The sequence below is a fragment of the Hemicordylus capensis genome, chromosome 4, assembly GCF_027244095.1.
Source record: "Hemicordylus capensis ecotype Gifberg chromosome 4, rHemCap1.1.pri, whole genome shotgun sequence".
NCBI lineage: Eukaryota > Metazoa > Chordata > Lepidosauria > Squamata > Cordylidae > Hemicordylus > Hemicordylus capensis.
Genome location: NC_069660.1, coordinates 48271192 through 48297869, shown reverse-complemented (window position 1 = coordinate 48297869; position 26678 = coordinate 48271192). Strand labels below are relative to the sequence as shown.

The following is a 26678-nucleotide window of genomic DNA, read 5'->3' as shown; positions in this document are numbered from 1 at the left end:
TTTAAGGTTGAACCAAATTGGGGGAAGGGGAGCATTTTTTAACATCTTCAGCCGCTTGAAAGAGCGCACTCTCCTCAACAATTTTTAGGGGTCACAGTGAAGGGTAAAACAAGTGTTGACTCATGTAGATACTTTAGAGTAACAATAATCAGTGGGCTGATTGCCTTGAATTACCCTTGTTGTCAGTCCAGAAACCATTGTCCTCACTCACAATCGGCTTTATTTGCTTTTGGTAACTTTGGCACATAGCCACATTTGACGGGCTAGGTTGGGTTGTGACATCACATTCACCACCTAATTCCTGATTGGCCGGTGAATGAGAGAAGTCCCAACGAAGAGGAAAATATGGCACTGAAGCAGTAGAAGATCAGAGAAATAATGATGGTCAGGAAGTGCAAAAAACAAAAACTGAATTTTCACAGGGCGGGGTGGAGTTTGGAAACATTTCAAAAGCACATATTTTGTGCTGAAAATCAAACTGGGTGAACATTTGGCATAGCTCTAGAGGATTTTTAAGTCATCCACTGCAGATGATAGTAGATGCTCCAGACTATTTGCTGCCAAGTAGTCTACCAATTCACTACCAATCCACATATTGATAGAAGTCCAGGTAGAAGTTTGGTGTGAGTCAATTGAATCTGGACAAAACCAGCAGGTTATTCTTCTGGGCAGAATTATCTGGTAATTCCTGCCATTCTGTGGCTACCCACAGGCCCGCATTGAGGAGCTAGAAGAGGAACTGGAGGCCGAGCGGGCTGCCAGGGCCAAGGTGGAGAAGCAGAGGGCGGAGGTAGCCCATGAGCTGGAGGAGTTGAGTGAGCGGCTAGAGGAGGCTGGTGGTGCCACAGCCTGTCAGATCGAGCTGAACAAAAAGCGAGAAGCAGAGTTCTTGAAACTGCGCAGGGACCTGGAGGAGGCCACCCTGCAACATGAATCGACTGCTGCAGCTCTGCGCAAGAAGCATGCAGACTCTGTGGCTGAACTGGGGGAGCAGATTGACAACTTGCAGCGCGTCAAGCAGAAGCTGGAGAAGGAGAAGAGTGAGCTGAAAATGGAAGTGGATGATCTATCGTCCAACATTGACTACCTCACCAAGAACAAAGTGAGTGACGCAGTGTCCTTGTTCTCTTTCTTGGGTGCAAGTGGTGCGGTGGAAGGAGATGGAGTGTAGGAGTGAGGTTTCATTTTCAGGGTGGATTATTTCATGCATGGGAGTGAATGGGCCAATCTGCTTTACCCTACAGCTAGTTCAGCACTGTAACTCTAAACCAGAAACTGGGGGAGTCCCACACATATGAGTTATCTTGCATTTTTGCACCACAGCTGCTGCGTTGACCTGTGCCACCCATAAGAACTGTTACATTTCTGTTGGCCGCTCTTTTGAAACAGTCTTAATGTAAAGTTAGAATGAAGCTTAAATCTAGGTCTGTGTGATGCTAAGCAAATGTGAGGGGTGGGGGGTGGAAACTGCACATCATTTGGTGCTGGGTGCTTAATTCAGCATCTTGGAAATATCAACTTTCATTTCCTAAGGCATAGGAAGTTTCTAGCCTTGTATTCACAAATGGTCAGCATATGAACAAGGTGCTGTAACATCTCAGGGTCATTAACAGATGGGCAGGAAGTGAGCGGGCATTAACAGATGGACAGGAAGTGGCTGAGAAGAGGTCCTTTTGAGCTCCAAAACAGCTGGGAAGGGCTTATTAGGTATGGGACCATGGCAGGTGTGGGGGAGTGTTAGCACATTCCTCCTCTGCCATTTTCATGCTGAAAATCCTCCCCTGACGTTGCTCATGGTGGCTACTTGTGGAAATAATTTTTTCATGTGGGATTTTCAATATGTAAATGGCAGAGGAGGAAAATATTAATTCCCTCTCATCCACCCACCACACTCCATGCCAAATCAGTCTGTCCTACAATGGTGGTTTTGGTACTTAAAAAAACAATATCTGGTTCATGTGTTGCTTTGAGTACAGCTGTCCTTTGGCCCCCAGAGCAGGATTTCTAGTAACCAAAGGGTGAGGTTCAGGGTCCTGCCTAGTTTCTCTCCACTCCTCCTTAACTAGCACAAACTGAATACATTTTGCAAAGTTAGGCAAATGTGTATGATTTTAATTTTATCTTTATTTGGTATAGTCTAATTGCATAGTTCAGCTTTTTTGATGCAGAGGTTTTGACTTTTTTTTTTAAACCCAGAGTATAGTCCTGCATCAGTCTGCTAATTTGTGTCTGCTAATTTGTGAGCCAGATGGCTGTAAATAGGGATCAGATGTGGTGCCTCTGGGCTTCCAATCCCCATGCACTGGATGTGTAGGTTGCTTCAGCCTGACTGTTCCCCTCTTGGTTTGCACAGTCAACAGGGATTAGCATTGCTATGCAGTTACATAGTTAACTTCCTTACCAGGGAGTTATTCGCACATGGCTTCATGCTTTGGGGTAAATGTTGAGCGAAGACACTTCGAACTACACTCGCGGCATTGAGGGCAGCAGTCCCTCCCCTCTGCTCTCGGGTTGTGTTTTGAAAAAAGTTCGCATGGCATGCGTCTGTGTTTTCCTTCTAGCCAGTGGGGGGTGGGGGGAGAAATTGCTTCCTGAAGAACAATATCTGCATTTCTAAAGAGAGCATCCCTCTTATCATGCTAATGATTCTACGTCCGTGCCTCTCCCTATTTGCTCCAGTGTTTTCAGAAAAAGTAACTTAAAACCAGCATTTTAAAAATCTGAAAATATGTTGAGATAAGCTAGAATTCACATCACAAAGCCTGATTTGTGTGTGGAGTGGGTCCAAGAATCTTGAAGGGGCTTCGGGGTAAGTTTGGCTGGTGTATGAATGCACATACTCTTTCCCGAAGGAGATTTGGGGTAGAAGCTCTGTGTGTAAAGCCTCCAGGGTAGAGGAGGTAGCTGCCTTTTCTTAGGACACTTGGTATATTCTCAGTTACACACTGGGGGGGAAATCACCTAGTATATCCCCAAACCTGGAATAAGGAAGTGGAAGAGACAGTCAGGATAATGGAGCTTTTAATCTAGTTCTTGTCCTTTTTTTTTTTTAATGCATTGACAATTCAGAAATGCAGACTTTCATTGCTGTTGCAGGCAAATGCTGAAAAACTGTGCCGAACCTACGAGGATCAGCTCAGCGAAACCAAATCAAAGTTGGAAGAGCTCCAGCGTCAGCTGGCTGAAGTGAGCACTCAGCGCGGGAGGCTGCAGACTGAAAACGGTATGTTGGGCAAATACTTTGTTGACCTGGGAGTGGCTGATAGAGGACCAGTCTCTCCAGTCCATTACGCTTGATTGCATGCTGGCTGGATACAGAGATCCAAGAAGAGATCAGTCCAGTTAAGCAGACTTGATGCCTGATGAGTGATGATGCCTGGTATTCTTATGCCAGATAAACCTCTAATGAAAAGCTGCAGAATATTCAGGCTGGATTATCAGCCCTAGCAGAGATGATGGAGTCTGCTCGTGCTGAATATGAGCATAAGAGATGGAGGTTCTGATTCTTGCGAACCGTGAGGCCATGAGAAAGTCACCCTCTCATTCCATACTTCACAAAGTAGTTGTAATAGGAAATAACTGAGATAAGGATGATAAAGGCAGAGGTACTGACTTCGGGGGGTCAGGACCAGAGAGATGGTTTAGATCTGCCTGTTCTGGATGGGGCTACATTTCCCCTTAAAGAGCAGGTGGTTCGAATCCCCACTGGTATGTTTCCCATAACATGCAGCAGCGATATAGGAAATATGCTGAAAGGCGTCATCTCACACTGCATGGGAGGAGGCAATGGTGAACCCCTCCTGTATTCTACCAAAGACAACCACAGGGCTCTGTGGTTGCCAGGAGCTGACACCGACTCGATGGCACACTTTACCTTACATAGCCTGGAGTGCTCCTGGACCCAAAACTCTCTCAGGCTGAGGCAGTGGCCAGGAGTGCTTTTTATCAGCTTCAGCTGATAAGTCAGCTACACCCATTTCTGGAGTTAAAGTAAAGTTGTGCCATCAAATTGGTGTCGACTCCTAGTGACCACAGAGCCATGTGGTTTTCTTTGGTAGAATATAGGAGAGGTTTACCATTGTCATCTCCAGCACAGTATGAGATGATGCCTTTCAGCATCTTCTTATATCGCTGCTGCCCGATATAGGTGTTTCCCGTAGTCTGGGAAACATACCAGCAGGGATTCGAACCAGCAAGCTCTTGCTCACTAGGCAAGTTATTTCCCCACTGTGCCATTAGGTGGAGCTATATGACCTTGAAACAGTAGAGCATATGCTGGTAACCTCCAGGCTCGACTTCTGTAATGCACTCTATGTGGGACTGCCTTTTTACATAATCCAGAAACTACAACTGGTACACAATGCAGCAGACAGGTTGGTCTCTGGGACAACCCGAAGGGACCATATAACACTGATTTTAAAAGAATTGCACTGGCTGCCGATATGTTTCTGAGTGAAGTCCTGGTTTTTACCCATAAAACCCTGAATGGCTTAGGTCCAGGATACATAAGAGAGTGCCTTCTTTGTCATGAACCCTGCTGCCTATTAAGATCATCCGTGGAGGTCTGGTTATGGTTGCCACCAGCTCATCTGGTGGCGACTGAGGACCAGGCCTTCTCTGTCGCTGCCCCAAGGCTTTGGAATACATTTGCTGTCAAAATAAGAGCTTCTCCATGTCTGATTGCTTTCAAAAACACCCTTAAGACACACCTGTTTTCTCAGGATTTTAATTAAACTAATTTTAAATTGTTTAATTGTTTTACTCTGTGAAATTATTTTGTTTTATTCTGGGGATTTTTTAAAATTCTGTAAATGTGTTTTAATTGTTTTTATTTTATATTTGGATTTGGATTATGTATCCCGCCTAGGCAGTACATATACAGTACAGTATATCAATATGATAGCTAGCTAGATAGAGCCCTTTAATACCTAAAAGGGCTACAGAAATAATAACCAAGCTGATAGCATACCCATTAGGTACATGCCAGTGGCAGCAACTATGCATCGTAACAGGATGATCCTGTCTACACTGGTAACCCTTAAAAAAGGGCACATTCTGTGTTGAAATTTCTTGTGTAAGAAGTCAGGATCTGTTCTGAAAGTTGCTGTTTATATATGTTGGGTGTCAAAGTGATGGAAAAAAATGTGAGTTTTTTAATGAAGCAATTTAACTGAGTTGTCTGGGTTTTTACGCAATTAGGGGAACTTAGCCGGCTTCTTGAAGAGAAGGAATCTCTTATAAACCAGTTGAGTCGAGGCAAGACCTCCTTTACGCAGACCATCGATGAACTCAAGAGACAACTAGAAGAAGAGACCAAGGTGACATTTTTTATGGCAAGGGTTATGCCTGCAGTAAAAAGCTGCTCTGCAGTGCAGAACGAGACTTATTTTCTGCTAATAACACTTACCAGGGCTCAACATCAGAACCTAAGCTGAATCCTAAAGTGTATTGAAGTTGTTTATTTTATTTATTAAAAATATGTATACCCCACTGTTCAGGACCAAATCCTCTTAGCATAGCTTCTCCAAATAACATTAGGATTCAGGAACAGAGCTTTCAGAGTAGATAGCAAGGCTCACAGGTAGGTTTGAGCTCGGGTTGCAGACTTGTGCATTGAGCACTAGAGGGAGCTCTCTAATAATATTGCACATCCAGGAAAAGAGAGATTAAAATAGTGTTAAGATGCAAACTGTTTTTAAACAGGAGAGACACTGCTAAAAAAAAAAAAAAATTCCAAAGGAAGCATGATTCTTCTCCATACCATTAAATCTCTAAGTCGCAACTTCAGGTTAATCTTTGATGGTAGATGAGCTAATTTAAGACCTGGTTCAGGTTGGAGCTATAATAGAGTGGACAGGTTCACAGAACCCAAGGGATCCTGAGTCCAGGAGTTGCTGAGCATCCCGGATGAGCTACTAGAAGGCGAGTGGGACTGGGAGCTAGGCAGCAGGAGGCAGAGCTGGCAATGGCCGGCAGCAGAGGTGATGGCAGGGGTACTGGGCAGGCGGCTGGGTGGCCAGCCAGCTAGAGTGGGGAAGCAGAGATGGGGGAGGGAGGGAGTGACTGAGGGTGCACACCCGCACCGCTAGAGGAGTGCCGCCGTGAGTGTGGAGGTGTGTTCACTAAGTGAACATGGGCCCTCTCTCTCTCCCCTCGCTACGCTCCTGGCCTGGTTCAGACAGGGCAATTATTATAAGATGGCTGACTGGGGCCTACATTTTCTAGCTCACTAGTATATCTGGACCTCCCAGAGTGTGGTTTGAAGGCCAAAGCTGACCCTCTGGGTGCATGTCCATAAAGATATTCAGAGGGAAAACCCACTTCTGCCTACTTACAGTTTATCCCGTGTGTGAGATTGCCTTAACCCTGCTTCTGCATCTGTGGGGTTTTTTTTGTTTTTGCATAGAAGGCAGCCATATTCACTATTTGTTTGTTTATTACATTTTTGTAATAAGTTTGACAGCAGTTTTTCTATGAAGGATAGTCCTAGCAGGATCTGTGTGGATGTGCTAGATCTCAGCATTTGTTTGGTACTGGAGAATAAGAAAATACTCACCTTTTGATCGGTGGATTCAGGCAAAGGATTTGGGAAGCCTTGGTTTAATTTTAATCCATGTGGTTTCAATCTTCCAGTCTAAAAATGCCTTGGCTCACGCTTTGCAAGCATCCCGCCATGACTGTGACCTTCTGCGGGAGCAGTATGAAGAGGAGGTGGAGGCCAAGGCGGAGCACCAGCGGTCTCTCTCAAAGGCCAATGCTGAAGTGGCCCAGTGGAGGACCAAATATGAGACAGATGCCATCCAGAGGACAGAAGAATTAGAAGAAGCCAAGTAAGTTCCAGTAATGGTTGTTCATATGAAATAAATTCTGTGCAGAAATGAAGGTTTGTGCATCTTCAACACTCCAATGGTGCCGAAAGGCAACTTCACAATTCAGTGTCATGGGGAGACTCCATGGCCTCTAAGGCTATGTGCATGCAAGCAAAAGTAGTACAGACAGAGCAGCTACAGTCCAACTTCTGAAGCAGAGGCGCTTTCATGTGGGGAGGAATTTTGCCAATCTCCCTTTCCTGGAAGTGCTCTGTGCATCCTAAAATGATGTCCCTGAGGGCTGAACAATCCTCAGGGAAATATATAATTGTGGGTGGCATAGAGTTGCCATGCCCCCCGGAATTCTGGGTTTCACCCAGATTGCTTAGCCCACCTAGATTTGCCTGGATTTCAGCTTGCTTTCTTTTATTTATTTATTTATTTATTTATTTATTAAAATCTCTAGTCCTTGTAGAAGAGGAGTTATGGAGTAAAATGTGCAGTCATTATTCTGCTCAAAAATTTTTTTCAAGCCAATTTACATATAATGCTAATTAGGCACCCAGATTTGGAAAGCCAGAATATGGCAACCTTACATAGATGTTTCCAGGAGAAAGGAAAATTGGCTACAATTGTGCCCCTCCCACATGCGTGTACCCATGCTTCAGGAGCAGGACCAAGGCCAAGGCTTTTTTTGCTGGCATGCATCCAGCCTTAGTCAGGATATTGGCCCATGTTGGGGGATGCTGCAGGAGAGCTTTGTAAGAAAAATGGAAGTATGTCGTAAGTTCCCCTCTAGTTTTATTATCTATCAATTATTTCAAATTTTCCTTCAAGATTGTTTCTCGGTATCAAAGGTGAAAAGCATTGTAGGTGAATGAAATCAACATTGCAAGTGCTGTGGTCACAAGCCCTCGGTAGCAACTCTTCCCCTAGCTAACTAGGCTCCTTTGCAGGAAGAAGCTGGCTGTCCGGCTGCAGGAGGCGGAGGAGGCTGTGGAAGCAGCACATGCCAAGTGTTCTTCTCTGGAGAAGACCAAGCACCGTCTGCAGACAGAGATTGAAGACCTGTCCATCGACCTGGAGAGAGCCAACTCGGCGGCGGCTGCTTTGGACAAGAAGCAGCGTAATTTTGACAGGATCCTTTCTGAATGGAAGCAGAAGTACGAGGAAACGCAGGCAGATCTGGAGGCCTCTCAGAAAGAGTCACGCAGTCTGAGCACGGAACTCTTCAAGCTCAAGAATGCCTATGAGGAGTCTTTGGATAATCTAGAGACTCTCAAACGCGAGAACAAGAACCTGCAAGGTATCATCAGGGCTGGGTGTCTTCTGTGATTGCATTGTCACATCATCTAAATGCACATGTTCTCTCTCTCTCTCCCCTCCACCCCCTCTCCAAACAAACTTCTAGCTCCTAAGGCTACAAGATAGGCTTGAGAATGTGGGAGCAATTACCTGGAATCCAGTAAGCATTGTGTGGGTCCTAAATCAGGCATTGAAGTCCAGTGGGCTAGCAAATAGAGTCACAGTAGATAGAGTCACCAGTTTAGAAGTTCCGTGAAGGATGAATTAAAACATGGAAATTTTAAGAATAAAAGAAAGGAAACTGGAATATTTGGGGCATGTGAAGAGACATCAGAGATATTGTCTTCTGCAATTAATATTGCAATGGAAGATCAAGGGCAGGAAGAAGAAAAACATCATGGTTGACAATAGCGATGTGCAAACCAGTTCGAATTCAAACCGAACCAGCCATTAGGTTTGAACTGCTGGTTAGAATTCAAACCGAACTGGGGGGGGGTTCGATTCAAACTGGTTTGAACTGGTTTGCACCTCCCAAAGTGGGTGGGGTGGTAGTTGGCACCCATGGGTGCCTACCACCCAACCTCCAAAGTAATCAGACACTTGTATGATTTTTTTTTTTACAAATTTTTGATTTTTAAAATTATTTTTCTCATAGGGTATAATGGGACTCAAACCAGTCCATTATCCCCTATGTGGAGCACCTAGGGGCACAAAATTGGAGTGGGTGGTAGACACCCAGGGGTGCGTACCACCCACCAAACCCCAAGGCAATCGGACACTCTTCCAATTATTGGTGAATTTTAAAAGTATTTTTGAATTCCCCATAGGGAATAATGAGGATTCCAGGAAATGTATAGCTTCATGTCGGGGGTGGTGGTAAAGGAGGGACCTAGAGCGGAGTGTGGTGGGTGGTAGTGCCCAAGGGTGGCAAGGAAGCTACCAGAATTGGGCAAAGGGCTGATTTTAAAGTGATTATTGAAGTTTACACGTCTTTAAGGTTTTTCTCCATAGGTAAGAATGGAGGTTTCAGCAGCCCCAAAACTGCACTTGGGGGCGCTGGGGTGGCCCAGAGTGAGTGGTGGTGTAGTGCAAAGAGGGTGCCAACCACCCCCATGGGTTGCTAACCCATGGGGTACTGGGTTTTGTTGTTTCTGAGGTGTTCTGAGTATAGATTCTCTGGTAGCATATGAGATTTTCAGTGACAAACCATGAATCCACTCATTTGCTACCAGAGAATCTACACTCACTCACTATAGCTTCTGAAACAGATCCAGCCCTGAAGGGGGATATAATACAAACCATCTGGTTGGGATAACCTGGATCCCCATGGCTAGAAGCAGTCTTGTAAGTCTTGGCTCTGTCTTTTCCCATCCAGAGGAGATCACTGACCTGACTGATCAGATCAGCATGAGTGGCAAAACCATCCATGAGCTGGAGAAGCTGAAGAAAGGCCTGGAAAGTGAGAAGAATGACATCCAGGCTGCCTTGGAGGAGGCTGAGGTTAGTCCCTTAGTTTGCGGATGGGGCTATAGCTTAATAGTAGAGCATCTGCTTTGCATGTAGAAAGTCACAGGTTCAATCCCTGGCATCTCCAGGGCATTATCCAGACATGGCTTCATGCCTCAGGGTACCTGAAGAGCGAATCCGCTTTACAGCAGATTTGCAGATGTTTAAAAAGAGGCACCTTTTAAACATGGTGATTCTCTTTATTTAGCAGGGGGAGAGTATCTGGTTTTATCCACCCCCAGCACAGTACCTCCAGTGACTGTTGCTGGTGTCTATCTTATGTTTCTTTTTAGATTGTGAGCTCTTTGGGGACAGGGATCCATCTTATTTATTTATTATTTCTCTACATAAACTGCTTTGGAAACTTTTTGTTGAAAAGCAGTATATAAATATGTTTTTGGTTTTTGTTTGTTAATTTGGAGGATTAAATGGACCGTTCACATAGGGTTGGCTCCTCTCTGCAATCCCTGTAGATCTTTTTCCTGTGTGCGTTCCCACAGCTTGTTCTGGGTTGTTTCTCCAACCAATCACATCCCAGAGGAGGAGGTGAGAGACCATTTTTTGTTGTTGTTAGCTTGACAGTTAGTTATGGAAGACTGGCAAGACAAGTTGCCAAGCAGCCGGATCAAACAACACAACGCTTAAGCCGAACCTGCCGAATCTGACCCAAATCTTTGCTGATTGTTTATAATGAACTTGCCTTTGTGACTGCCTTCATCACCTCATGTTCCCACCCCCACCCCAGACCATTTAAGAAGCCATGGAAGTTTAAAGTAGAAATCATTACTTTCTCTCTGTGATGAAGAAAAACGCCGCCTCATGGAATCAGCTCAGACACAAAGGGCTCAGGTTACATCAGCTTCCAGGCATCCTCCAACAACATCTGCAGATGTAAAGCCTGAGTTCCTATGGTGACCAGCGCGAGTTATGAAATAAGCCAAATTATTGGCAATGGTCCCTCCACAAATCACAGGATAAGAGGGGCATCCCAGAAAGCTCGATTTTTTAAAAAAAGCTGCTGCAAATAGAAGATTTTTTTAAATCCCTGACATTATTTGGGCCAAGCTGGAATGTGTGCAGCAGTAATTTGGGGAAAATCAGAATCAGGTGTGTACTGGTCCCCAATAGTTCGCAGGGACTTCAGGATAAATCCAGCTGATGTGTGGACTTGCACCCTCCATTCCGGAGGGGATGAGAGCTAAAAGCCATGTGTGTAAAAGTCCCAGGTAAAGCTGGGAAAGACTCCTGCCTGAAATCTTGGAGAGCAGCTGCCAGTCAGTGTAGACAATACTGAGATAGATGGACCAATGATTTGACTCAATATAAGGCAGCTTCTTGTATCCCTTTGAGAAAGGGGGAAAGTCAAGACCCTGTCACAGCATGAATGGAATCGAAGCTAGTTCTTATTGGCTACTAGTAGGGTGGCTATAGGCCACCTCCAGCCTCAGAGGCAAGATGCCTCTGAATACTAGTTGTAGAGGAGCAACCTTGCCTGTGTGGCTTCTCACAGGCATCTGGTAGGCCACTGTGTGAAGTAGGATGCTGGGCTGGATGGGCCTTGCGCCTGATCCAGCAGGGCTGTTCTTACGTTCTTAAAGCCTGACTGAGGTGCTGGTGACAGGAAGTTTGGGTGGCAGCCTACTCAATTTGAGGGAGGTTCAGTCTTCCCATGAGAAAATGCAGAGAGTGGGAGAGGATTGCCCAGCTCCTACAGTGTTCATAAGGACTGCATCATGAATGGACATGGATGGTATAGTGCCCCTTTAAATGCCAGTCTTTGTCAAATCTGCTCCATTTTCCCCCCACGTCCACCTATAATCCATCACTTGTTGCTGTTGATTCTGGCTGTGCCCTGCTGTTGAATCTCACCAGGGACTTTTACATACAGCAGGCTTTACTGCGAATTGAAGGGGAGATTTTACTGTGAACCGGGGGGGGGGGGAGGTGGAGCCCCCCCAAACTGACACAAATAGTGGATTTTTTTTTAACCCTAGATATAAATTGGGCTACACTCTACTGAGCAGTGGAAAACCTGAATTGTGTGTGAACTGCTCCCCGATAACTTGCAAGTACTTGGGGGTAAATCTGGCCAATGTGTGAATGCAATACACCCCCTCCATTCTGGAGGAGATGTGAGTTAAAGGGCGTTAAAAGCCCCATGTGAAAAAGCAGAAGCCCGCCATCTACCTGGCTTCACAGTGGCATCTAGTGGTTAGAAAAGATCACGTCAGCTTCTGCTCAAAGCACCTCCTTGTCATAATAGTGAGCTTCACAAGCAATCTTAAGCACACTGAGGGGAATGGAATCCCCAATAAACCTGCCACTCATGTTCCATCATCTTCTGCCTCTAGGGAGCCTTGGAGCATGAGGAGAGCAAGACCCTGCGCATCCAGCTGGAGCTGTCCCAGATCAAAGCTGATGTTGATAGGAAACTGGCAGAGAAGGATGAAGAATTTGAAAACCTGAGGTAGGAGCAGAAGATATTAGGCAGGCTGCTTTACATAACTAGTTATCCCTTGTGGACTGGATAGCAATGAAGGGTGCAGCTTTGCATCATTTGCTGCCTTCTTAGCAAGCATGGAGCAAATCAACTCACTGTAATCCCTGATTTCCTACATCAGGGCTGCACAACTTCAGCCCTCCTGCAGATGTTGAACTACAACTCCCATCATCCCTGATTACTGGCCACTGTAGCTGGGGATGATGGGAGTTGCAGTACGACAGCAACTGGAGGGCTGAAGCTGTGTGACCCTGACCTACATCTTTCTTTATTCTTACAGGCGTAACCATCAGAGAGCCATGGACTCCATGCAGGCCTCACTGGACGCAGAAGCCAAAGCTAGAAATGAGGCTACCAGGTTGCGAAAGAAGATGGAGGGAGACCTAAATGAGATGGAGATACAGCTCAGCCATGCAAACCGCCAGGCAGCCGAGTCTCAGAAACTGGTGCGGCAGCTGCAGGCCCAAATGAAGGTCAGTCTGGATGGACCTTTATTCAGATGGAACTTGCTCTCACTGGGTCTTCTAGAGATCTGTTTTTGTCTCTCTCCGTTGCAATCACACAATTTATTTCATTCCGTTTATGAGAAAAGGCCACACCCAGTCTCTGAAGCAAGCCAGATGCTGCCCTTTATCGGGCCTGTTATTTGAGGATCCTTAAAGTTCTATGCTGCCTTTAGCTATCCAGAAGGCATCTAGATCTGGCCTCTTTCTCATGTAAAACTGACTGCTTTTCTTGGTGTGACTGACAGGACTTGCAAATAGAACTGGATGACACCTTGCGTTATAATGATGACCTGAAAGAGCAGGCCGCTGCCCTGGAGAGGCGCAACAACCTGATGATGGCTGAGGTGGAGGAATTGCGTGCAGCCCTGGAACAGGCTGAGCGTGGAAGGAAGCTGGCTGAGCAGGAGCTTCTTGAAGCCACGGAGAGAGTCAACCTGCTGCACTCCCAGGTGAGTCTGAACTGGGCCAGTTGACATGGGGGAGATGAGCTCCACAGCTCACAGCAAATCAAAGGCTGACGTAAGATGAAATGGTGTCACTAATTACTGACAGAGGCCCTTCATGTTTGGATCAACAGTTATCTAAGCCAGGGGTTCCCAACCTGTGGTACTCCAGATGTTGGTGAACTCCACAATAAATTGTAGTTGGAGATGATGGGGGTTGCAGTTCAGCAACATCTGGAGATGTTGGGAACCCTGCCTGCTCTTAGCCAAGTCCAGTCCATTTATTGAAATATACCACATATGCCATTCTAAAATTGTCAACCTTAGAACAAGCCTCATACATTGAGCAATAAGAAGCATTGCAAATCATGACACCAGGAAAATATCAAACACTCTATCAAGGTCTACAGGTGAAACTCGGAAAATTAGAATATCGTGCAAAAGTCCATTAATTTCAGTAATGCAAATTAAAAGGTGAAACTGATATGAGACAGACGCATTACATGCAAAGCGAGATAAGTCAAGCCTTAATTTGTTATAATTGTGATAATCATGGCGTACAGCTCATGTAAACCCCAAATCCACAATCTCAGAAAATTAGAATATTACATGGAACCAAGAAGACAAGGATTGAAGAATAGAACAATATCGGACCTCTGAAAAGTATACAGTGTACTGTGCTTGATTGGCCAGCAAACTCGCCTGACCTGACCCCATAGAGAATCTATGGGGCATTGCCAAGAGAAGGATGAGAGACATGAGACCAAACAATGCAGAATTGCTGAAGGCCGCTAATGAAGCATCCTGGTCTTCCATAACACCTCATCAGTGCCACAGGCTGATAACATCCATGCCACGCCGCATTGAGGCAGTAATTGCTGCAAAAGGGGCCCAAACCAAGTACTGAATACATATGCATGCTTATACTTTTCAGAGGTCCGATATTGTTCTATTCTTCAATCCTTGTCTTCTTGGTTCCATGTAATATTCTAATTTTCTGAGATTGTGGATTTGGGGTTTTCATGAGCTGTACACCATGATCACCACAATTATAACAAATTAAGGCTTGACTTATCTCGCTTTGCATGTAATCTGCGTCTGTCTCATATATCAGTTTCACCTTTTAATTTGCATTACTGAAATTAATGGACTTTTGCACGATATTCTAATTTTCCGAGTTTCACCTGTACAGTAATCTACAGCATTCCATTACCTTGGAAGGCACTAGTAGTGCTTGAACAATAAATTTTGCTGTCCTAAATATAGCATTCAGTATTTGGCAGTATTGTTTAGCAAATACAGCAACTTATCTTGAGAATATCCTGGCTTTGACGCCAACATAGATGGATATATTTTGCACTGAGGTCTTCTTACTTCTCGCTTATAAAATGGACAAGATCTTCTGTGGACTGAAGTCTGCAAAAAGCACACCTTCTGTTTCTTCTACGGATGTTTTTAATTCAGCCCTCCTATTCCACAAGAGGAAGAATGTTCAATCAAGCTTTGGAAAAGGCTTCAGTTTATCTAAGCAATAGTTGTAGAGATTAATCATCTCTGTTGGGTGGGAGTTCACTGGTCCATAGATTAAAATCATGCCTTATTCATAGCCTTGCATAATTAGAAAGGAACATAGGAACATAGGACACTGCCATATACCAAGTTGAGACCATATGTCCATCTAGCTCAGTATTGTCTATACAGACTGGCAGCGGCTTCTCCAAGGTTGCAGGCAGAAATCTCTCTCAGCCTGATCTTGGGAGATGCCAGGAAGGTAACTTGAAACCTTATGCTCTTCCCAGAGCGGCTTCATCCCCTGAGGGGAATATCTTGCAGTGCTCACACATCATCTCCCATTCATATGCAACCAGGGCAGACCCTGCTTAGCTATGGGGACAAGTCATGCTTGCTACCACAAGACCAGCTCTCCTCTCCATAATAGGGATGTGGCCAAATGACCTATGAGTCCTTGTTTGGCTAGAAATGGGTTCTCTCAGGAATGAGGTATGGTAAACCACCTCTGAATCATGATTGTGTTGAAAAAATAAAAAAAACCCACTTCCCATAGCATCACAGGATGTCCTCTTGCCCACAGTATAGAATAGCACCATTAGTCCGCAAGCTGAATGATGTCCTCTAGTTTACTGTTGCTGGGGATGATGAAAGTTGTAGCCAAAAAAATCTGGAGGACTGAAGTTGTGCAGCCCTGGACTAGATGCCCTGGTGGAGAGCTGGTCTTGTGGTAGCAAGCATGACTTGTGCCCTTAGCTAAGCAGGGTCCACCCTGGTTGCATATGAAAGAGAGACTAGAAGTGTGAGCACTGTAAGATATTCCCCTCAGGGGATGGAGCCATTCCGGGAAGAGCAGAAAGTACCAAGCTTCCTCCCTGGCATCTCCAAGATCGGGCTGAGAGAGATTCCTGCCTGCAACCTTGGAGAAGCCGCTACCGGTCTGGATAGATAATACTGAGCTAGATGGACCAATGGTCTGACTCAGTGAGGCAGGTCTAATGATCCGCAAGACCCGCTTTTCGCAAAGCTGCGGGGAGAGTGGGCTAAGCCCGCTCTCCCCACAGACAATCGGGCAGGGAGCCCTGGGCGGCCGTATCGGCCGCTCATGATTGCCAGCTTCGTGACAGAGCCGGCAGGGGCTGGGGAGCTTGGGGGCCGCTCAGCCCCCGGAAGCCCCAGTATGCCCTACGCATACTGGGGAGACCCCTGGAGCCGGGAGGCGACTTTTCACCTCCCGGTGGGGGTCTACTTGCAAGTAGCCATGGCGCAGGGCCACACCACGGCTACTCACGATCAGGGAGCCCGGTTTTGCAGAGCACTTGCTCCGCAAACCCAGGCTAAAGGCAGGGGCACTTAGGTGGGTTACCCGCCTAGGAACCACCAGGCTTGCAGCCAAGCCCGGTGGTTCCCGTGATCAGGAAAAATCGGGCTAGGCTTTCCTAGTCTGATTTTTCCTGATCGTGAGAAGAGCCCCAGTCTATGGCAGCTTCCTGTGCTCCTATGATTATTTAGTCTGATTCAGCACGGATGGTTTTTATATTGCCTAGAACAGTGTGTTTCATTGTGCGGCCCGTAGGGAGCCCCTGACCTGCCTCTCCCCGCCCCACCCCAGCCGATTGGGTGGACCCTTGCACCTTCTGTAGGAGTGGAGGTGGTGGCAGGGAAGACAGGAAGGTAGTTTGCAGCACCTTCAGGATGTTGCCCTCCTCCCTCACCACTGGGGTGTGTGCCTCTAGGATGGCTGCTGGGAGGAGCACAGGCCCACAGCCGATAGTGCAAGGTGTGTGTGTGTGTGTGTGTGTGCCAGTGGCTCCCATCGTGAAATGCATGAAGACCTATAAGTAGAGGAGGGAGGAATTCCTCATCCTATACTAAAGGGTAAATAATGTCGCAGATTAGTTAATACACCTTGATCCCCTTTTTGTACTTATAAGCAGGGTGTGGGGAAAGGCTAGTAAAAATTTCTCATCTCCCTACTTTTAATCCTTGCTTCATGAGTGAGGTGTACTTCCAAACTCTGCTGGTGTTGTGGACACAAAACCCTGAAAGGGTAGTTAATATTCCAAGTTAGGTAATCTGGAATAAAAGGCACGTGACTTTATCATGTTCTCTCCAAATCACAGTACAGTTTCTTATTCTGTTCTGAATCTAACTGAAACAAGACTAGCTGAATTGGTTAGATTGTTTAGCTGCCAGGCAGAGCAACTGGGCTTGGTTTGTTACACTACAACAATGTGACCCTATTGACTGCATAGCAGAGAGAGAGAGAGAGAGAGATTAGCATCTCCTCTTAGCTTTCTGCACACCGGTGACCATCCTGAGTAGCTCATCATGGTTCTTTTCTTTCCCAGAACACAGGCCTGATTAACCAGAAGAAAAAGATGGAGGCAGATATTTCCCAGCTAAGCACCGAGGTGGAGGAGGCTGTGCAGGAGTGTCGGAATGCAGAAGAGAAGGCTAAGAAAGCCATTACTGATGTAAGGGGTGTGAAGAGGGCTGGTGGGTGGGAGCCCTGCAAAAGAAGCCGGGATGGGATGGGATGGGATATCAACACTTCTCATTTATTTGGGCTCAAAAAGCTTCCCCCTTCATTCTCCTCTGAATTCATTCATTCATTCATTCGATTTCTGTACCGCCCTTGCAAAAATGGTTCAGGGCAGTTTACACAGAGAAATAATAAATAAATAAGATGGATCCCTGTCCCCAAAGGGCCCACAATCTAAAATGAAACATAAGCAAGACACCAGAAACAGTCACTGGAGGTACTGTGCTGGGGATGGATAGGACTAGTTACTCTCCCCCTGCTAAATAAAGAGCATCACCACATTAAAAGGTGCCTCTTTGCCAAGTTAGCAGGGGTTTGATGGTGGATATTTAAACACAGCATTTGACAGCCAGCAACTTGACACATAGTAGTATCTGAAAGCTGACATGCAGAAGCTAATAGTACCTAACCGCTGACATGCAGTGGCAGTCTTGATCTGACTGTTTGATAGCTGATGTACAACATCATATAGTGCATTTTATACCAAGCTGGAAACATCCCCTTGACTTGGCAGAAGCGAATTAAAGTTGAAGTTTTGATGGCAAATTTTGATTCTGAAAGTCCAATATTGACATCAACATCTGAACAACGAAATCTGGAGACTTGCTAGATTTTGTTTTAAACACTTCTTTAGTATTTAACTGTATGTTTTTTAAACATGATGCCAGCTCTGCCTACATAGAATTCGCAATTTCACTATCATATATTCACCAGGGTTGGCATATGGAGAGCCAGTGTGGTGTAGTGGTTAGAGTGCTGGACTAGGACCGAGGAGACCAGAGTTCAAATCCCCATTCAGCCATGAGACTTGCTGGGTGACTCTGGGCCAGTCACTTCTCTCTCAGCCTAACCTCTTTCACAGGGTTGTTGTGAGGCGAAACAACTACCTTAGCACATATGGCTAGGAATTAAGGGTAGGGCTGATGCTACAGGAAGGGGGATGGGAACCAGAGATTCCTGAAGTGGGCAAGGAGTCTCAGGATTATGTAAGAGGACTGGACATCCCCTTACCATATCGAAATCTGGTTGACTCAGCCTCTGAGATTGGTGGAGCAGAGGCAGTGACTCCCAGCGGAGGAGGAATGTTAGCACAGCATGGCATACTAGGATGTGTTTGGAGAAACAGAGAGACAGCCGCACGGACTGATAGTCTTTCCTCATCCAGATCTAGGCGTCTGAATATATGGGGTGGGGCAGCAGTGATGTCATTACAGTATTTCACCTAATGCCTTCGGCATTTTTTCATCTAGGAATGTTTTAGACAAAAATGTTTAGAATGGTCCCTGTGGCTGATTGATTGGATGGATAGTTAAGGCTGAACATGAGTTCTGTAACAAGTTGTGCTGGACATTTCCACTTGTAAATTGGCAAGCTTGACCTGTAGACTAGCCCGCTTTGCATGTGTGCCACAGAGATAGATAGCGCAGGACTAGCCCGGGGCCTAATGATGCTACGCAAGCCCTTTGGCTTTCATCCCACCAGGCAGCCATGATGGCAGAAGAACTAAAGAAAGAGCAAGACACCAGCGCCCACCTGGAGCGGATGAAGAAAAATATGGAACAGACCATCAAGGACCTGCAGATGCGGCTGGATGAGGCTGAGCAGATTGCCCTCAAAGGAGGCAAGAAGCAGATCCAGAAACTGGAAGCCAGGGTAAGTGGGACAGTGGCTGTGCAAACAGCCCCCTTTTCTTGTAGTGGCTGTCCTTAGTGGGCCAAGAGGCATTCACAGTTAGAAGCAAGACTGACTCAGCAGAAGTCTGTATATAGCCAACTTTCAAGCTAGTAGACCTTTCCTCCCAACTCCATTCTGTTTTGGCGTATTGGCCAACTTAACACAAATTATTCCCCCAAGCCCAATATTCAGTTGACTTTAACCTGAAGCACCCACTCAGGCTTGAACCCCAGTTGACTAAGCACCCTAAAGCTTAACAACAACTTAGGCTCCTATGACAGATACCATCTGCAAGACTGGTATCTGTCATAGGAACTAGCATTTTGGGGCTCATTCCCATAGTTGCAGAGAACAGTTTAGAAGTGTGCAAAGGTTAGAAATTTAAGTGGGCCAAGGAAGTTTAACTCTGCTCTCCTGTTGCCTTTATTTTTCCTCCTCCTCCTGTTTTTTAACTTGTGAGCCAGCGCGAAAGCCCTTCATGGAAAAGCAGCCTACAAATATAAAACATGGCCCATTTCTAGGTGTGCAAAAAGTTTCAAATACTTTGCATCTTTTCCTACAAAGAAAAATAATTCTCAGATGAACTTGTTCTGATCACAGCATGTGTGTTTCCTTGACACAGAATGCAACACAGTGCTGATCAACAACCCTAAAAGATAGGTTTTTTTCCCTTTAGTGAGAGTGGTCCCTTCTAGAAGGGAGATGGCCAAGACAGGCCTAGAAGAATGTGCAAGTCAATCTCTTCCAGCTACATTACACCCGAGTTAGACACTCTGAAAGTGGAAATACCTACCCAACTTCCAGGGGAGAGAAAGAGAAACCTCCGTCACAATTCCAGCAGGATACTAGAGGGTGGGAGTATGCAAGCGTCCTCTGTAACTTTTTCATGGTAGAGTCCTACATGGGGGAGTAACATCCACATGCCCAGTTTGACAATTACATCTTTTTCTAGGTTTCTGAGCCAAGTAGGGAGAGAACTAACTACTGCTTGCTCTTTTCAGGTGCGAGAACTAGAGGGAGAGCTGGACGTAGAACAGAAGAAGAATGCGGAGACTCAGAAGGGTGTTCGCAAGTATGAGCGCAGGATCAAAGAACTGACCTACCAGGTACATCCATAGCTTCAGCACCATCACACCAGTTTCCCTTGCTCCCATTGACAGTAGGGCTGAGTTGAAACTGGGGTGGGTATGTTTCATGAAGAAGTTTACTCCGCAAAATGTACCTCCCATCCCAGAAATAATGGGGCAGCTACACAATGTGGCAAGGATGCTCTTCCATTCGGAGAGCAGGAAGCATTGCCCTCACACGAATGTGTCTTTGAATAAATGGCATTGTGACATCAACATGTTGGTGATGTGATTCCTGATTGGTAGCATCATGCAGCCAGTAAGACCCACAGCCCCATTCTCTCACTGCCACCACCACTAGGGCAGGAGTTTTCAGAGAGCACTTCAAGCCCTTTTCAGAGAGCACTTCAAGTGTTATTTGCACCAGAAGCGTTCATCTATAGTAGGCCTGCTCAACTTAGGCCTCCAAGCTGTTTTTGGACTCCCATCATTCCCAGCCACAGTGGCCAATAGTCCGGGATTGTGGGGGGTGGAAATAAGCTTGTGCTTTGCAGGGCAGCCCGATGCTTTGCTGGGCAAGGGTGGAGTGCTTCTGGGGGTAAAGGGAGATAAAAGTGCAAGCTTATTCTAGGGAGGGTGAAACTGCTAGGAGCTAGAAGTGTCAAGCCCCATTATATAAAGAGGGAATGAGGGAACACTGGTAGGGCAGGACTTACCCATGTCGGACTACTGCCTTGCAGACGGAAGAGGACAGAAAGAACCTGGCACGGATGCAAGAACTGATTGACAAGCTGCAGAGCAAAGTCAAGAGCTACAAGCGCCAGTTTGAGGAGGCAGTAAGTGTGCCCACACAGACATTCCTGCTCTCCAAAGGCAGAGCTAACTGGCCCTCCGCTCATGCCTGGCCCTGCAGGAAGGAGCCATCAACATCCTGTCCCCCCTCCCTGGTCTACTGCAATAATTCAAGAAACGTATCCCCAAAAAGAGACCACTTGATAATATGCCAATTCTTGGCATGCCAAAATGCAAGTCTAAATAGGCTTCTTCTTATGTAGAAGCCTTTTTTTTTTTTTTAGGCGCAATGTCAGTTTCACCACCTACCAAAGCCTGGAAGTTCATGCTTCTAACAGATACGCTGCTTGCTACAGCAGTCGCATAGCACAGGCCATGGGGGTAGTATCTGGCATCCATTTCGGTCTTTTGTTTGCAGGAGCAGCAAGCCAACTCCAACCTGGTGAAATACCGTAAGGTGCAGCATGAACTGGATGATGCTGAGGAGCGGGCAGACATTGCAGAGACACAAGTGAACAAGCTGCGGGCTCGCACTAGGGAAGTTGTGACTCTGAAGGTGAGGGCTGAGCTCCTTTATTATGCTGGATGACAGGGATGGGGAAGAACTGGGCCAGCTGAATCCGTGTATATATTAGCCACCCTTCTTTAATAGTAATTTGCTCAAGACAGCCCACATCAATGCACATTAAAAATGAAGAAATCAGATTTTAAAATAAACCTGCACCATAGACAAATCATTAAAAAACAAAGCTTACCCAAAGCCAGAAGCAACAACCATAGGTGTATGCCAAACAAGTTTTTGCCTATTATCTGAATGTCACTAGGGAAGGAGCTGCTCTGCTCTTCTGGGGTAAGCAGCTCTAGTGTCTAGGTCCAGGGTTCTCAAACTTGGGTCTCCAGATGATACTGGACTACAGCCATTGTGGCTGGGGATAATGGGAGTTGTAGTCCCAGAGAATCTCTGACCCTAGGTGCCAGGCTAGACTCTTCCCTGCATTCCTTGGATCCACACCTCCACTTGTGCAAGCTAGTGGCTTCCAGCCATTGCCTATACACAGTGCCAATCTTCTTTCAAAATGGCCAAACTCCACCTACCCAGGGAAGCAAGGACATTGCTAGGCACTTAAGATCCAGGCCCTGGGCCCACGGCCCCTGTTTTGGTAATTAAATGCATTCATAGTCCCCCAAGGATAATTACATCTGTTTTTAAAAGTCTCTAATATAATACAGCACCTTTGATGGCAAAAGCTGCAGTGAATGTGCTCTGTGCAGTGTCCACTGCTGCACTCCCTTCTGGAAGAAGTCCCTTCTGGAAGAAGGGAGGTGGCTGATAAGATTCGGGGCTGTGAGCAATTTGTTTGGGGTGTGGCCCCCATGGGTCACCTCCTAATGATGCCCCTGCAGGGAAATGGGTGCAGTACATGTGAGCAGTGGTGGCAGCCCTGAGTTGGGAATTGGAGAAAATAAAATCTTTCACAGACAGGCTGAGTGGGAGGGAGGGAAGACATGGGGAAGCTGCTGGACATCATTCCAGTTGAATCAAACCTTTTTTTTTTTTTTAAATTTATAGCATGAAGAATAAGAAGCTGTACTGCAACATCCATCGTCATATAGCTGTAAATGGCTGCAACAGCCATTGCTGTCTCTGTAGTGAATAAATAAAGCCTAGTTTGAAATCGATTTTACTTAGTTTTCATGACAGACTATTTCATGGCCTATCTGCAAGTGTTGGAGGGAACTGGGACATCCATTTTGCCAGAAAGTTTCCTTATTATCGTAGTGAAGGCACGGCAACTTCACACTTCCAGGCACTCAGTTTGAGGTACTAGAATACATGCCATCTGAAAATGTCTGCAAGCTTCACTAAAAGCAATAGGTATGGATATAAACAAAACTGTCAAGAGAAAGAACATGGGACAGGAGATAACCCACAAGGTTCAAATTAAGTGGAAATAATCCATAGAAATGGGAACGCAGGCTCCAGCCAGGTTGGGTCTGGATATCCTATTCCTTCAAAGGAGGAACTTTCGGGCGGAGAACATCTAGAGATGGGATTTTCAGTAGCAGAAATGCAGTTGACCCTGATGGGACTGGACTGCACCCACATTCAACTCGGCAGACCATTAGCATGACTAAGGGAGGGGCTAAGTGGAACAGTGACCTCCTTTCAAAGCATATTATTTCGTTCTTTTTTCAGCTCGCAAGTTTTCATATGGAATATCCTTGCTTTCTACACAGGTGGAATTTCATGCAAGGCCAATAAAACCTGAACTTATGTAGAAATTCCTTGAGCTCACCCCTAGCCTTGGACACGAAAAGGAATTTCCACCTACTTATCTGTTCAGGGATTATCATGCACCCACTAAAAGAATAATTGAAACCTGCCAGCAAGAGGTCCACACACCTCCACTCGGAGATTACAGCTGTAGGTAAATCTGATCCTGACAAGTTCACCTGCGTATACTTAAGATATTAATAAACCTAATTGGAGTTTTCCGGTATGAAGTACAATAACTAAGCTGCTGTAAGGATTAGTGCAAAATAAATAATGCAATTTTCCCACTCTTTCTAAAATAAAATTCTTTAATAGTTCCCATTTAATACATTTATGTGCTGTTAGTAAATCAGCATTAATCTGGGGCAGCATGAACATTAATCCATTTGAGATACTTAAATTTCCAGGAACATTTGCTGGCCTGGTGGGGCCCACCCTTCTGCCACACATCAGTTCCATTCCTTTAGTGATTACAAATCCAAACCAAAGTCAATACAGCCACTTTCTTTTCTCGGCCACATCTGAGTCACTCACCAGCACCACGCCCTGAAGCAGTTTGTACTGAATCCAAATCTTATCACTGCAGTCTCTAGCCATTTGCAGGGAAGGTTCCATAGGAGGAGCAGTGACAGGATAACTCTCAAACCTACAAGCTCCTTGTGAGAACCAGAAGGCAAATGGTGCAGCCTGAGTCAAAACTTCCCAACCCAAGACCTTGGAATTGCTGACACCAATAAACCCACCTCCCAAACACAGACAGAGCATAATGGAAAAAACCATCAAGCCACCCCCAGAAGCAGCTGAGGAATTTGCATTACAGTCTCACTCAAGCCAACTTTATAAGGATGGAAAACAGCCTGACTCTTCAATGGCAAGGAAAACACAATTTTATGCACAAATGGTGATGAACTTTTAAGTGCATTCTTTGCAGATTTATGGCTGGATTTAATATACTAAACAGGCATCCAAATTCATGGTATTTATTTAGAGGTATTATGGCTACTAGTTATAGACTCAGCACACAAATGCATGTCGAAAGCTACGGGGTGTGGGGGGGGGGGCGGGGAGGAGGGATAAACCTAGGAAGGAAAGGCTTAAAAACCAGAGGCAGTTGCCTGTGTTGAAGGCTGTCCCAACATTTGGACTCACTTGAAAGAGTGGCATCTGCTATAGGCATGTGGGTGAACAAAGTGCCTCAAGGGAAGAGATATTTAAACGTATCTTGAAAAAAATCCCTCTGTCAAACATGCCACTGGTTGCTGCATGCTTGAAATTTGCCCCCAGGTTTTAATTTATTTTTTGAAGGAAAACCACAAGAGATGAGACACATGAGTTTAGTCCTAACCAAGTTCGGCTTTGTTCCACTAACAGATGGAGTCATTAGGACTCTCCAAACCAAAGAATGATTGGGCCTTTATGTGGGAATTGTACTACACTTCATCTTGGAAGTGGGAGCATTTTTTATTTTAGGCAAGTTTTTCAATTAGTTCATGCCAAAAGCAGCTCCAATACAGTTGCTCTCTCCATTATTTTTAGGTAAAAGTAAGGTGCAACAAGGAGTGCAGGCAAAGAAATAGCAGGTCAAGCACTCCTCATTCCCAGGTTTCAAGTGGACACTACAAAAAGGTCCGTGTAATTAAGGGCTGATTCTGACACTGATTCAGATGAAAAGTCTTACATCAAGGTGCAAATTCTGTGTGGCAGTCTAACACAAGGCCTTTCACAGTGGTGCATTCTTCATAAAATAAAATAGTTTTAGAATTGTAAATTCACACATTAAAGGGATAATCAGAATAACTAAAGTTGAGGGAGAAAAAGGGCTGTTAATGCTTAATAAACCCTTTAAAGTGCTTTAGCAAAATGTTCACTAGAGAAACTTTCTGGCAGGTGACCTCTTCTAACTCTGGCAGTTACAACAGCAAACTCAGGATCTGCTGAGTGATTCATCTCGAACTCAGTGGGAAACCAACAGGAGAGAAGAGTTGACACCTACAGTAGCTATTCTATTTCAAGAGCAAAATACACATCCATCAGAAGATTATTAATTTGCAGTCTTAGCATGTAGTGCTGGGTTTCCAGGACTGCAGATTAGTATGACTTCTGCTCAAGAGTGGACTGCATTGTTAGCCAAAACAGGGTTGTGGAAAGAAACATCCAACTTGCCTTGGTTATTGACAAATGGTCAGGCTGCAACATTTAGAGAAAAACCCAGTAAATTTTAATTTATGGACCCAGTTAAAACTAGGCTAATTTCATTACCACGATGTATGCCTGTTCTAGACAACACTGTAAAAATCAGCTGGAGACGAGATTTCCACAGAACAGGTTGCAGGAATAGCGGTACTTCTGAATGCAATACCACAACAAAATAAGAGCTTTGGACACAGTTTGGTAGGAAGCAATTCCAAAATAGTTTGCAAAGAAGTGGAGAGCACAACTGCCTCCAAGAATTTAAGCACAAAACCCCCTGAACACAACTCGAAATCCCAAATCCCAATGCAAAGGAAAGCATAAAAATTAAAATTAAAAGAAAGCCTATAAGGTGTCTAAGTGTGGCTGGTGTGCATTTGGTGTGCCCATAAAACTGACCTGTTTTGTGTTGGATGGCCCAGGAAATTGCCTGCACTTGTAACATCTAATCCTGATAACCAGAAGGAAAAGCCACAGCTAAAAACTGCACATCTGAAGAATCCCATCTATCAAGCTCAAAAAGTTCTAGTCACACTGAACAGGAAAGGCTGGGCTTTTTGCAGACAATTTCTTACAGAACACTAAATGTCCCTGAATGTGTTTGCCCAGGAAGTTTGTGAAGTTTTGCTCTTCAAACAGAGCTGGGAGGTTGGAGAGAGAGCGAGAGAGAGAAAAGTAACATGGTAACATCCCATGGTTCCAAGCTTGCGCACACAGTACACAGCATATCCCTGAAAATCCATCCCCTCTGCAGCACAGTCCACTGGAAGCCAGATCTTGAAGAATTACTCCTCAGTGAAATCTCTGTCAATGTCCATGTATGCCTCATCAATGTAGCTAACTATGGCACAAGGTGATGTCCGGTCTGGACTAAGCAGTATAGAGACAGTCTCTTTCCAGTAGGAAAAACTAATACATGAACTCTGTAAAGAAGAAGAAAGTTAAGTTTAGACTACAGGAAGTACCACTGAGACTTGGTTGTATTTGAAGCTACTCACTGGTACTTTAAAATGCCACCAAGAACTCTGAACAGAAACCTAGTTGCATTCCACCCGTTACTAAGGACAGGGAAACCTGGAAGTCCCCTTGAATTTAGGTCAGGGCAACTGAATGTACAATTTAGCCCATTTTGCTTTAGGGAGCATGTTGCACACAAGCAGTTACAGGAATAGCCAATTCATTACCACACACAGCAATACCAGTACCTTTCCCAACAACTATGGTAGTAGGGAAGGAGAGGGTAGCAAGGTTTAGCATGAAACAGTTTTCTGTCTGGAAATTCTCACTTGACTTGAAAGCTTGCTATGCTACATTATGTATGTTCGCAGTCCAAGAAAAGGAGGAACTGGTCTCACATAAAGTCGTCTTTTCTAGTTCAGAAATATTCCTGTGATCAAAACACAACACAACAGAACTCTGTGTTGGGACAACCATGGACCCAAACCCATAGCTGCTTCTTGTACAATTGCCCAACTGATTCTAGGTGGTCAATGTACAGGGCTGCATATACAGAGTACTTAGTTAGAAAAGCTGAATTCTGCTACTGGTATAAATTAT

General features: G+C 45.3%; 2 protein-coding genes across 2 annotated transcripts in view; one reads left to right on the top strand and one right to left on the bottom strand.

The window, feature by feature from the left end:
• Window positions 1-22336, top strand: part of MYH7B (myosin heavy chain 7B) — a 76272-nt gene extending 53936 nt beyond the window's left edge. Inside the window, exons 29-43 of the mRNA XM_053247223.1 lie at window positions 713-1102; window positions 3097-3223; window positions 5200-5318; window positions 6634-6830; window positions 7766-8115; window positions 9490-9614; window positions 11972-12087; window positions 12401-12593; window positions 12872-13075; window positions 16930-17055; window positions 18606-18776; window positions 19799-19903; window positions 20605-20700; window positions 21075-21212; window positions 22227-22336. Of these exons, the coding sequence (XP_053103198.1) occupies window positions 713-1102; window positions 3097-3223; window positions 5200-5318; window positions 6634-6830; window positions 7766-8115; window positions 9490-9614; window positions 11972-12087; window positions 12401-12593; window positions 12872-13075; window positions 16930-17055; window positions 18606-18776; window positions 19799-19903; window positions 20605-20700; window positions 21075-21212; window positions 22227-22238 (2469 nt within the window). The 3' untranslated portion in view covers window positions 22239-22336. The remainder of the gene's footprint in view (window positions 1-712; window positions 1103-3096; window positions 3224-5199; window positions 5319-6633; window positions 6831-7765; window positions 8116-9489; window positions 9615-11971; window positions 12088-12400; window positions 12594-12871; window positions 13076-16929; window positions 17056-18605; window positions 18777-19798; window positions 19904-20604; window positions 20701-21074; window positions 21213-22226) is intronic.
• Window positions 22337-23218: 882 nt separating this feature from the next.
• TRPC4AP (transient receptor potential cation channel subfamily C member 4 associated protein) overlaps window positions 23219-26678 on the bottom strand; it is a 54638-nt gene continuing 51178 nt past the window's right edge. Inside the window, exon 19 of the mRNA XM_053247224.1 lies at window positions 23219-26044. Coding sequence (XP_053103199.1) covers window positions 25907-26044 — 138 coding nt within the window. The 3' untranslated portion in view covers window positions 23219-25906. The remainder of the gene's footprint in view (window positions 26045-26678) is intronic.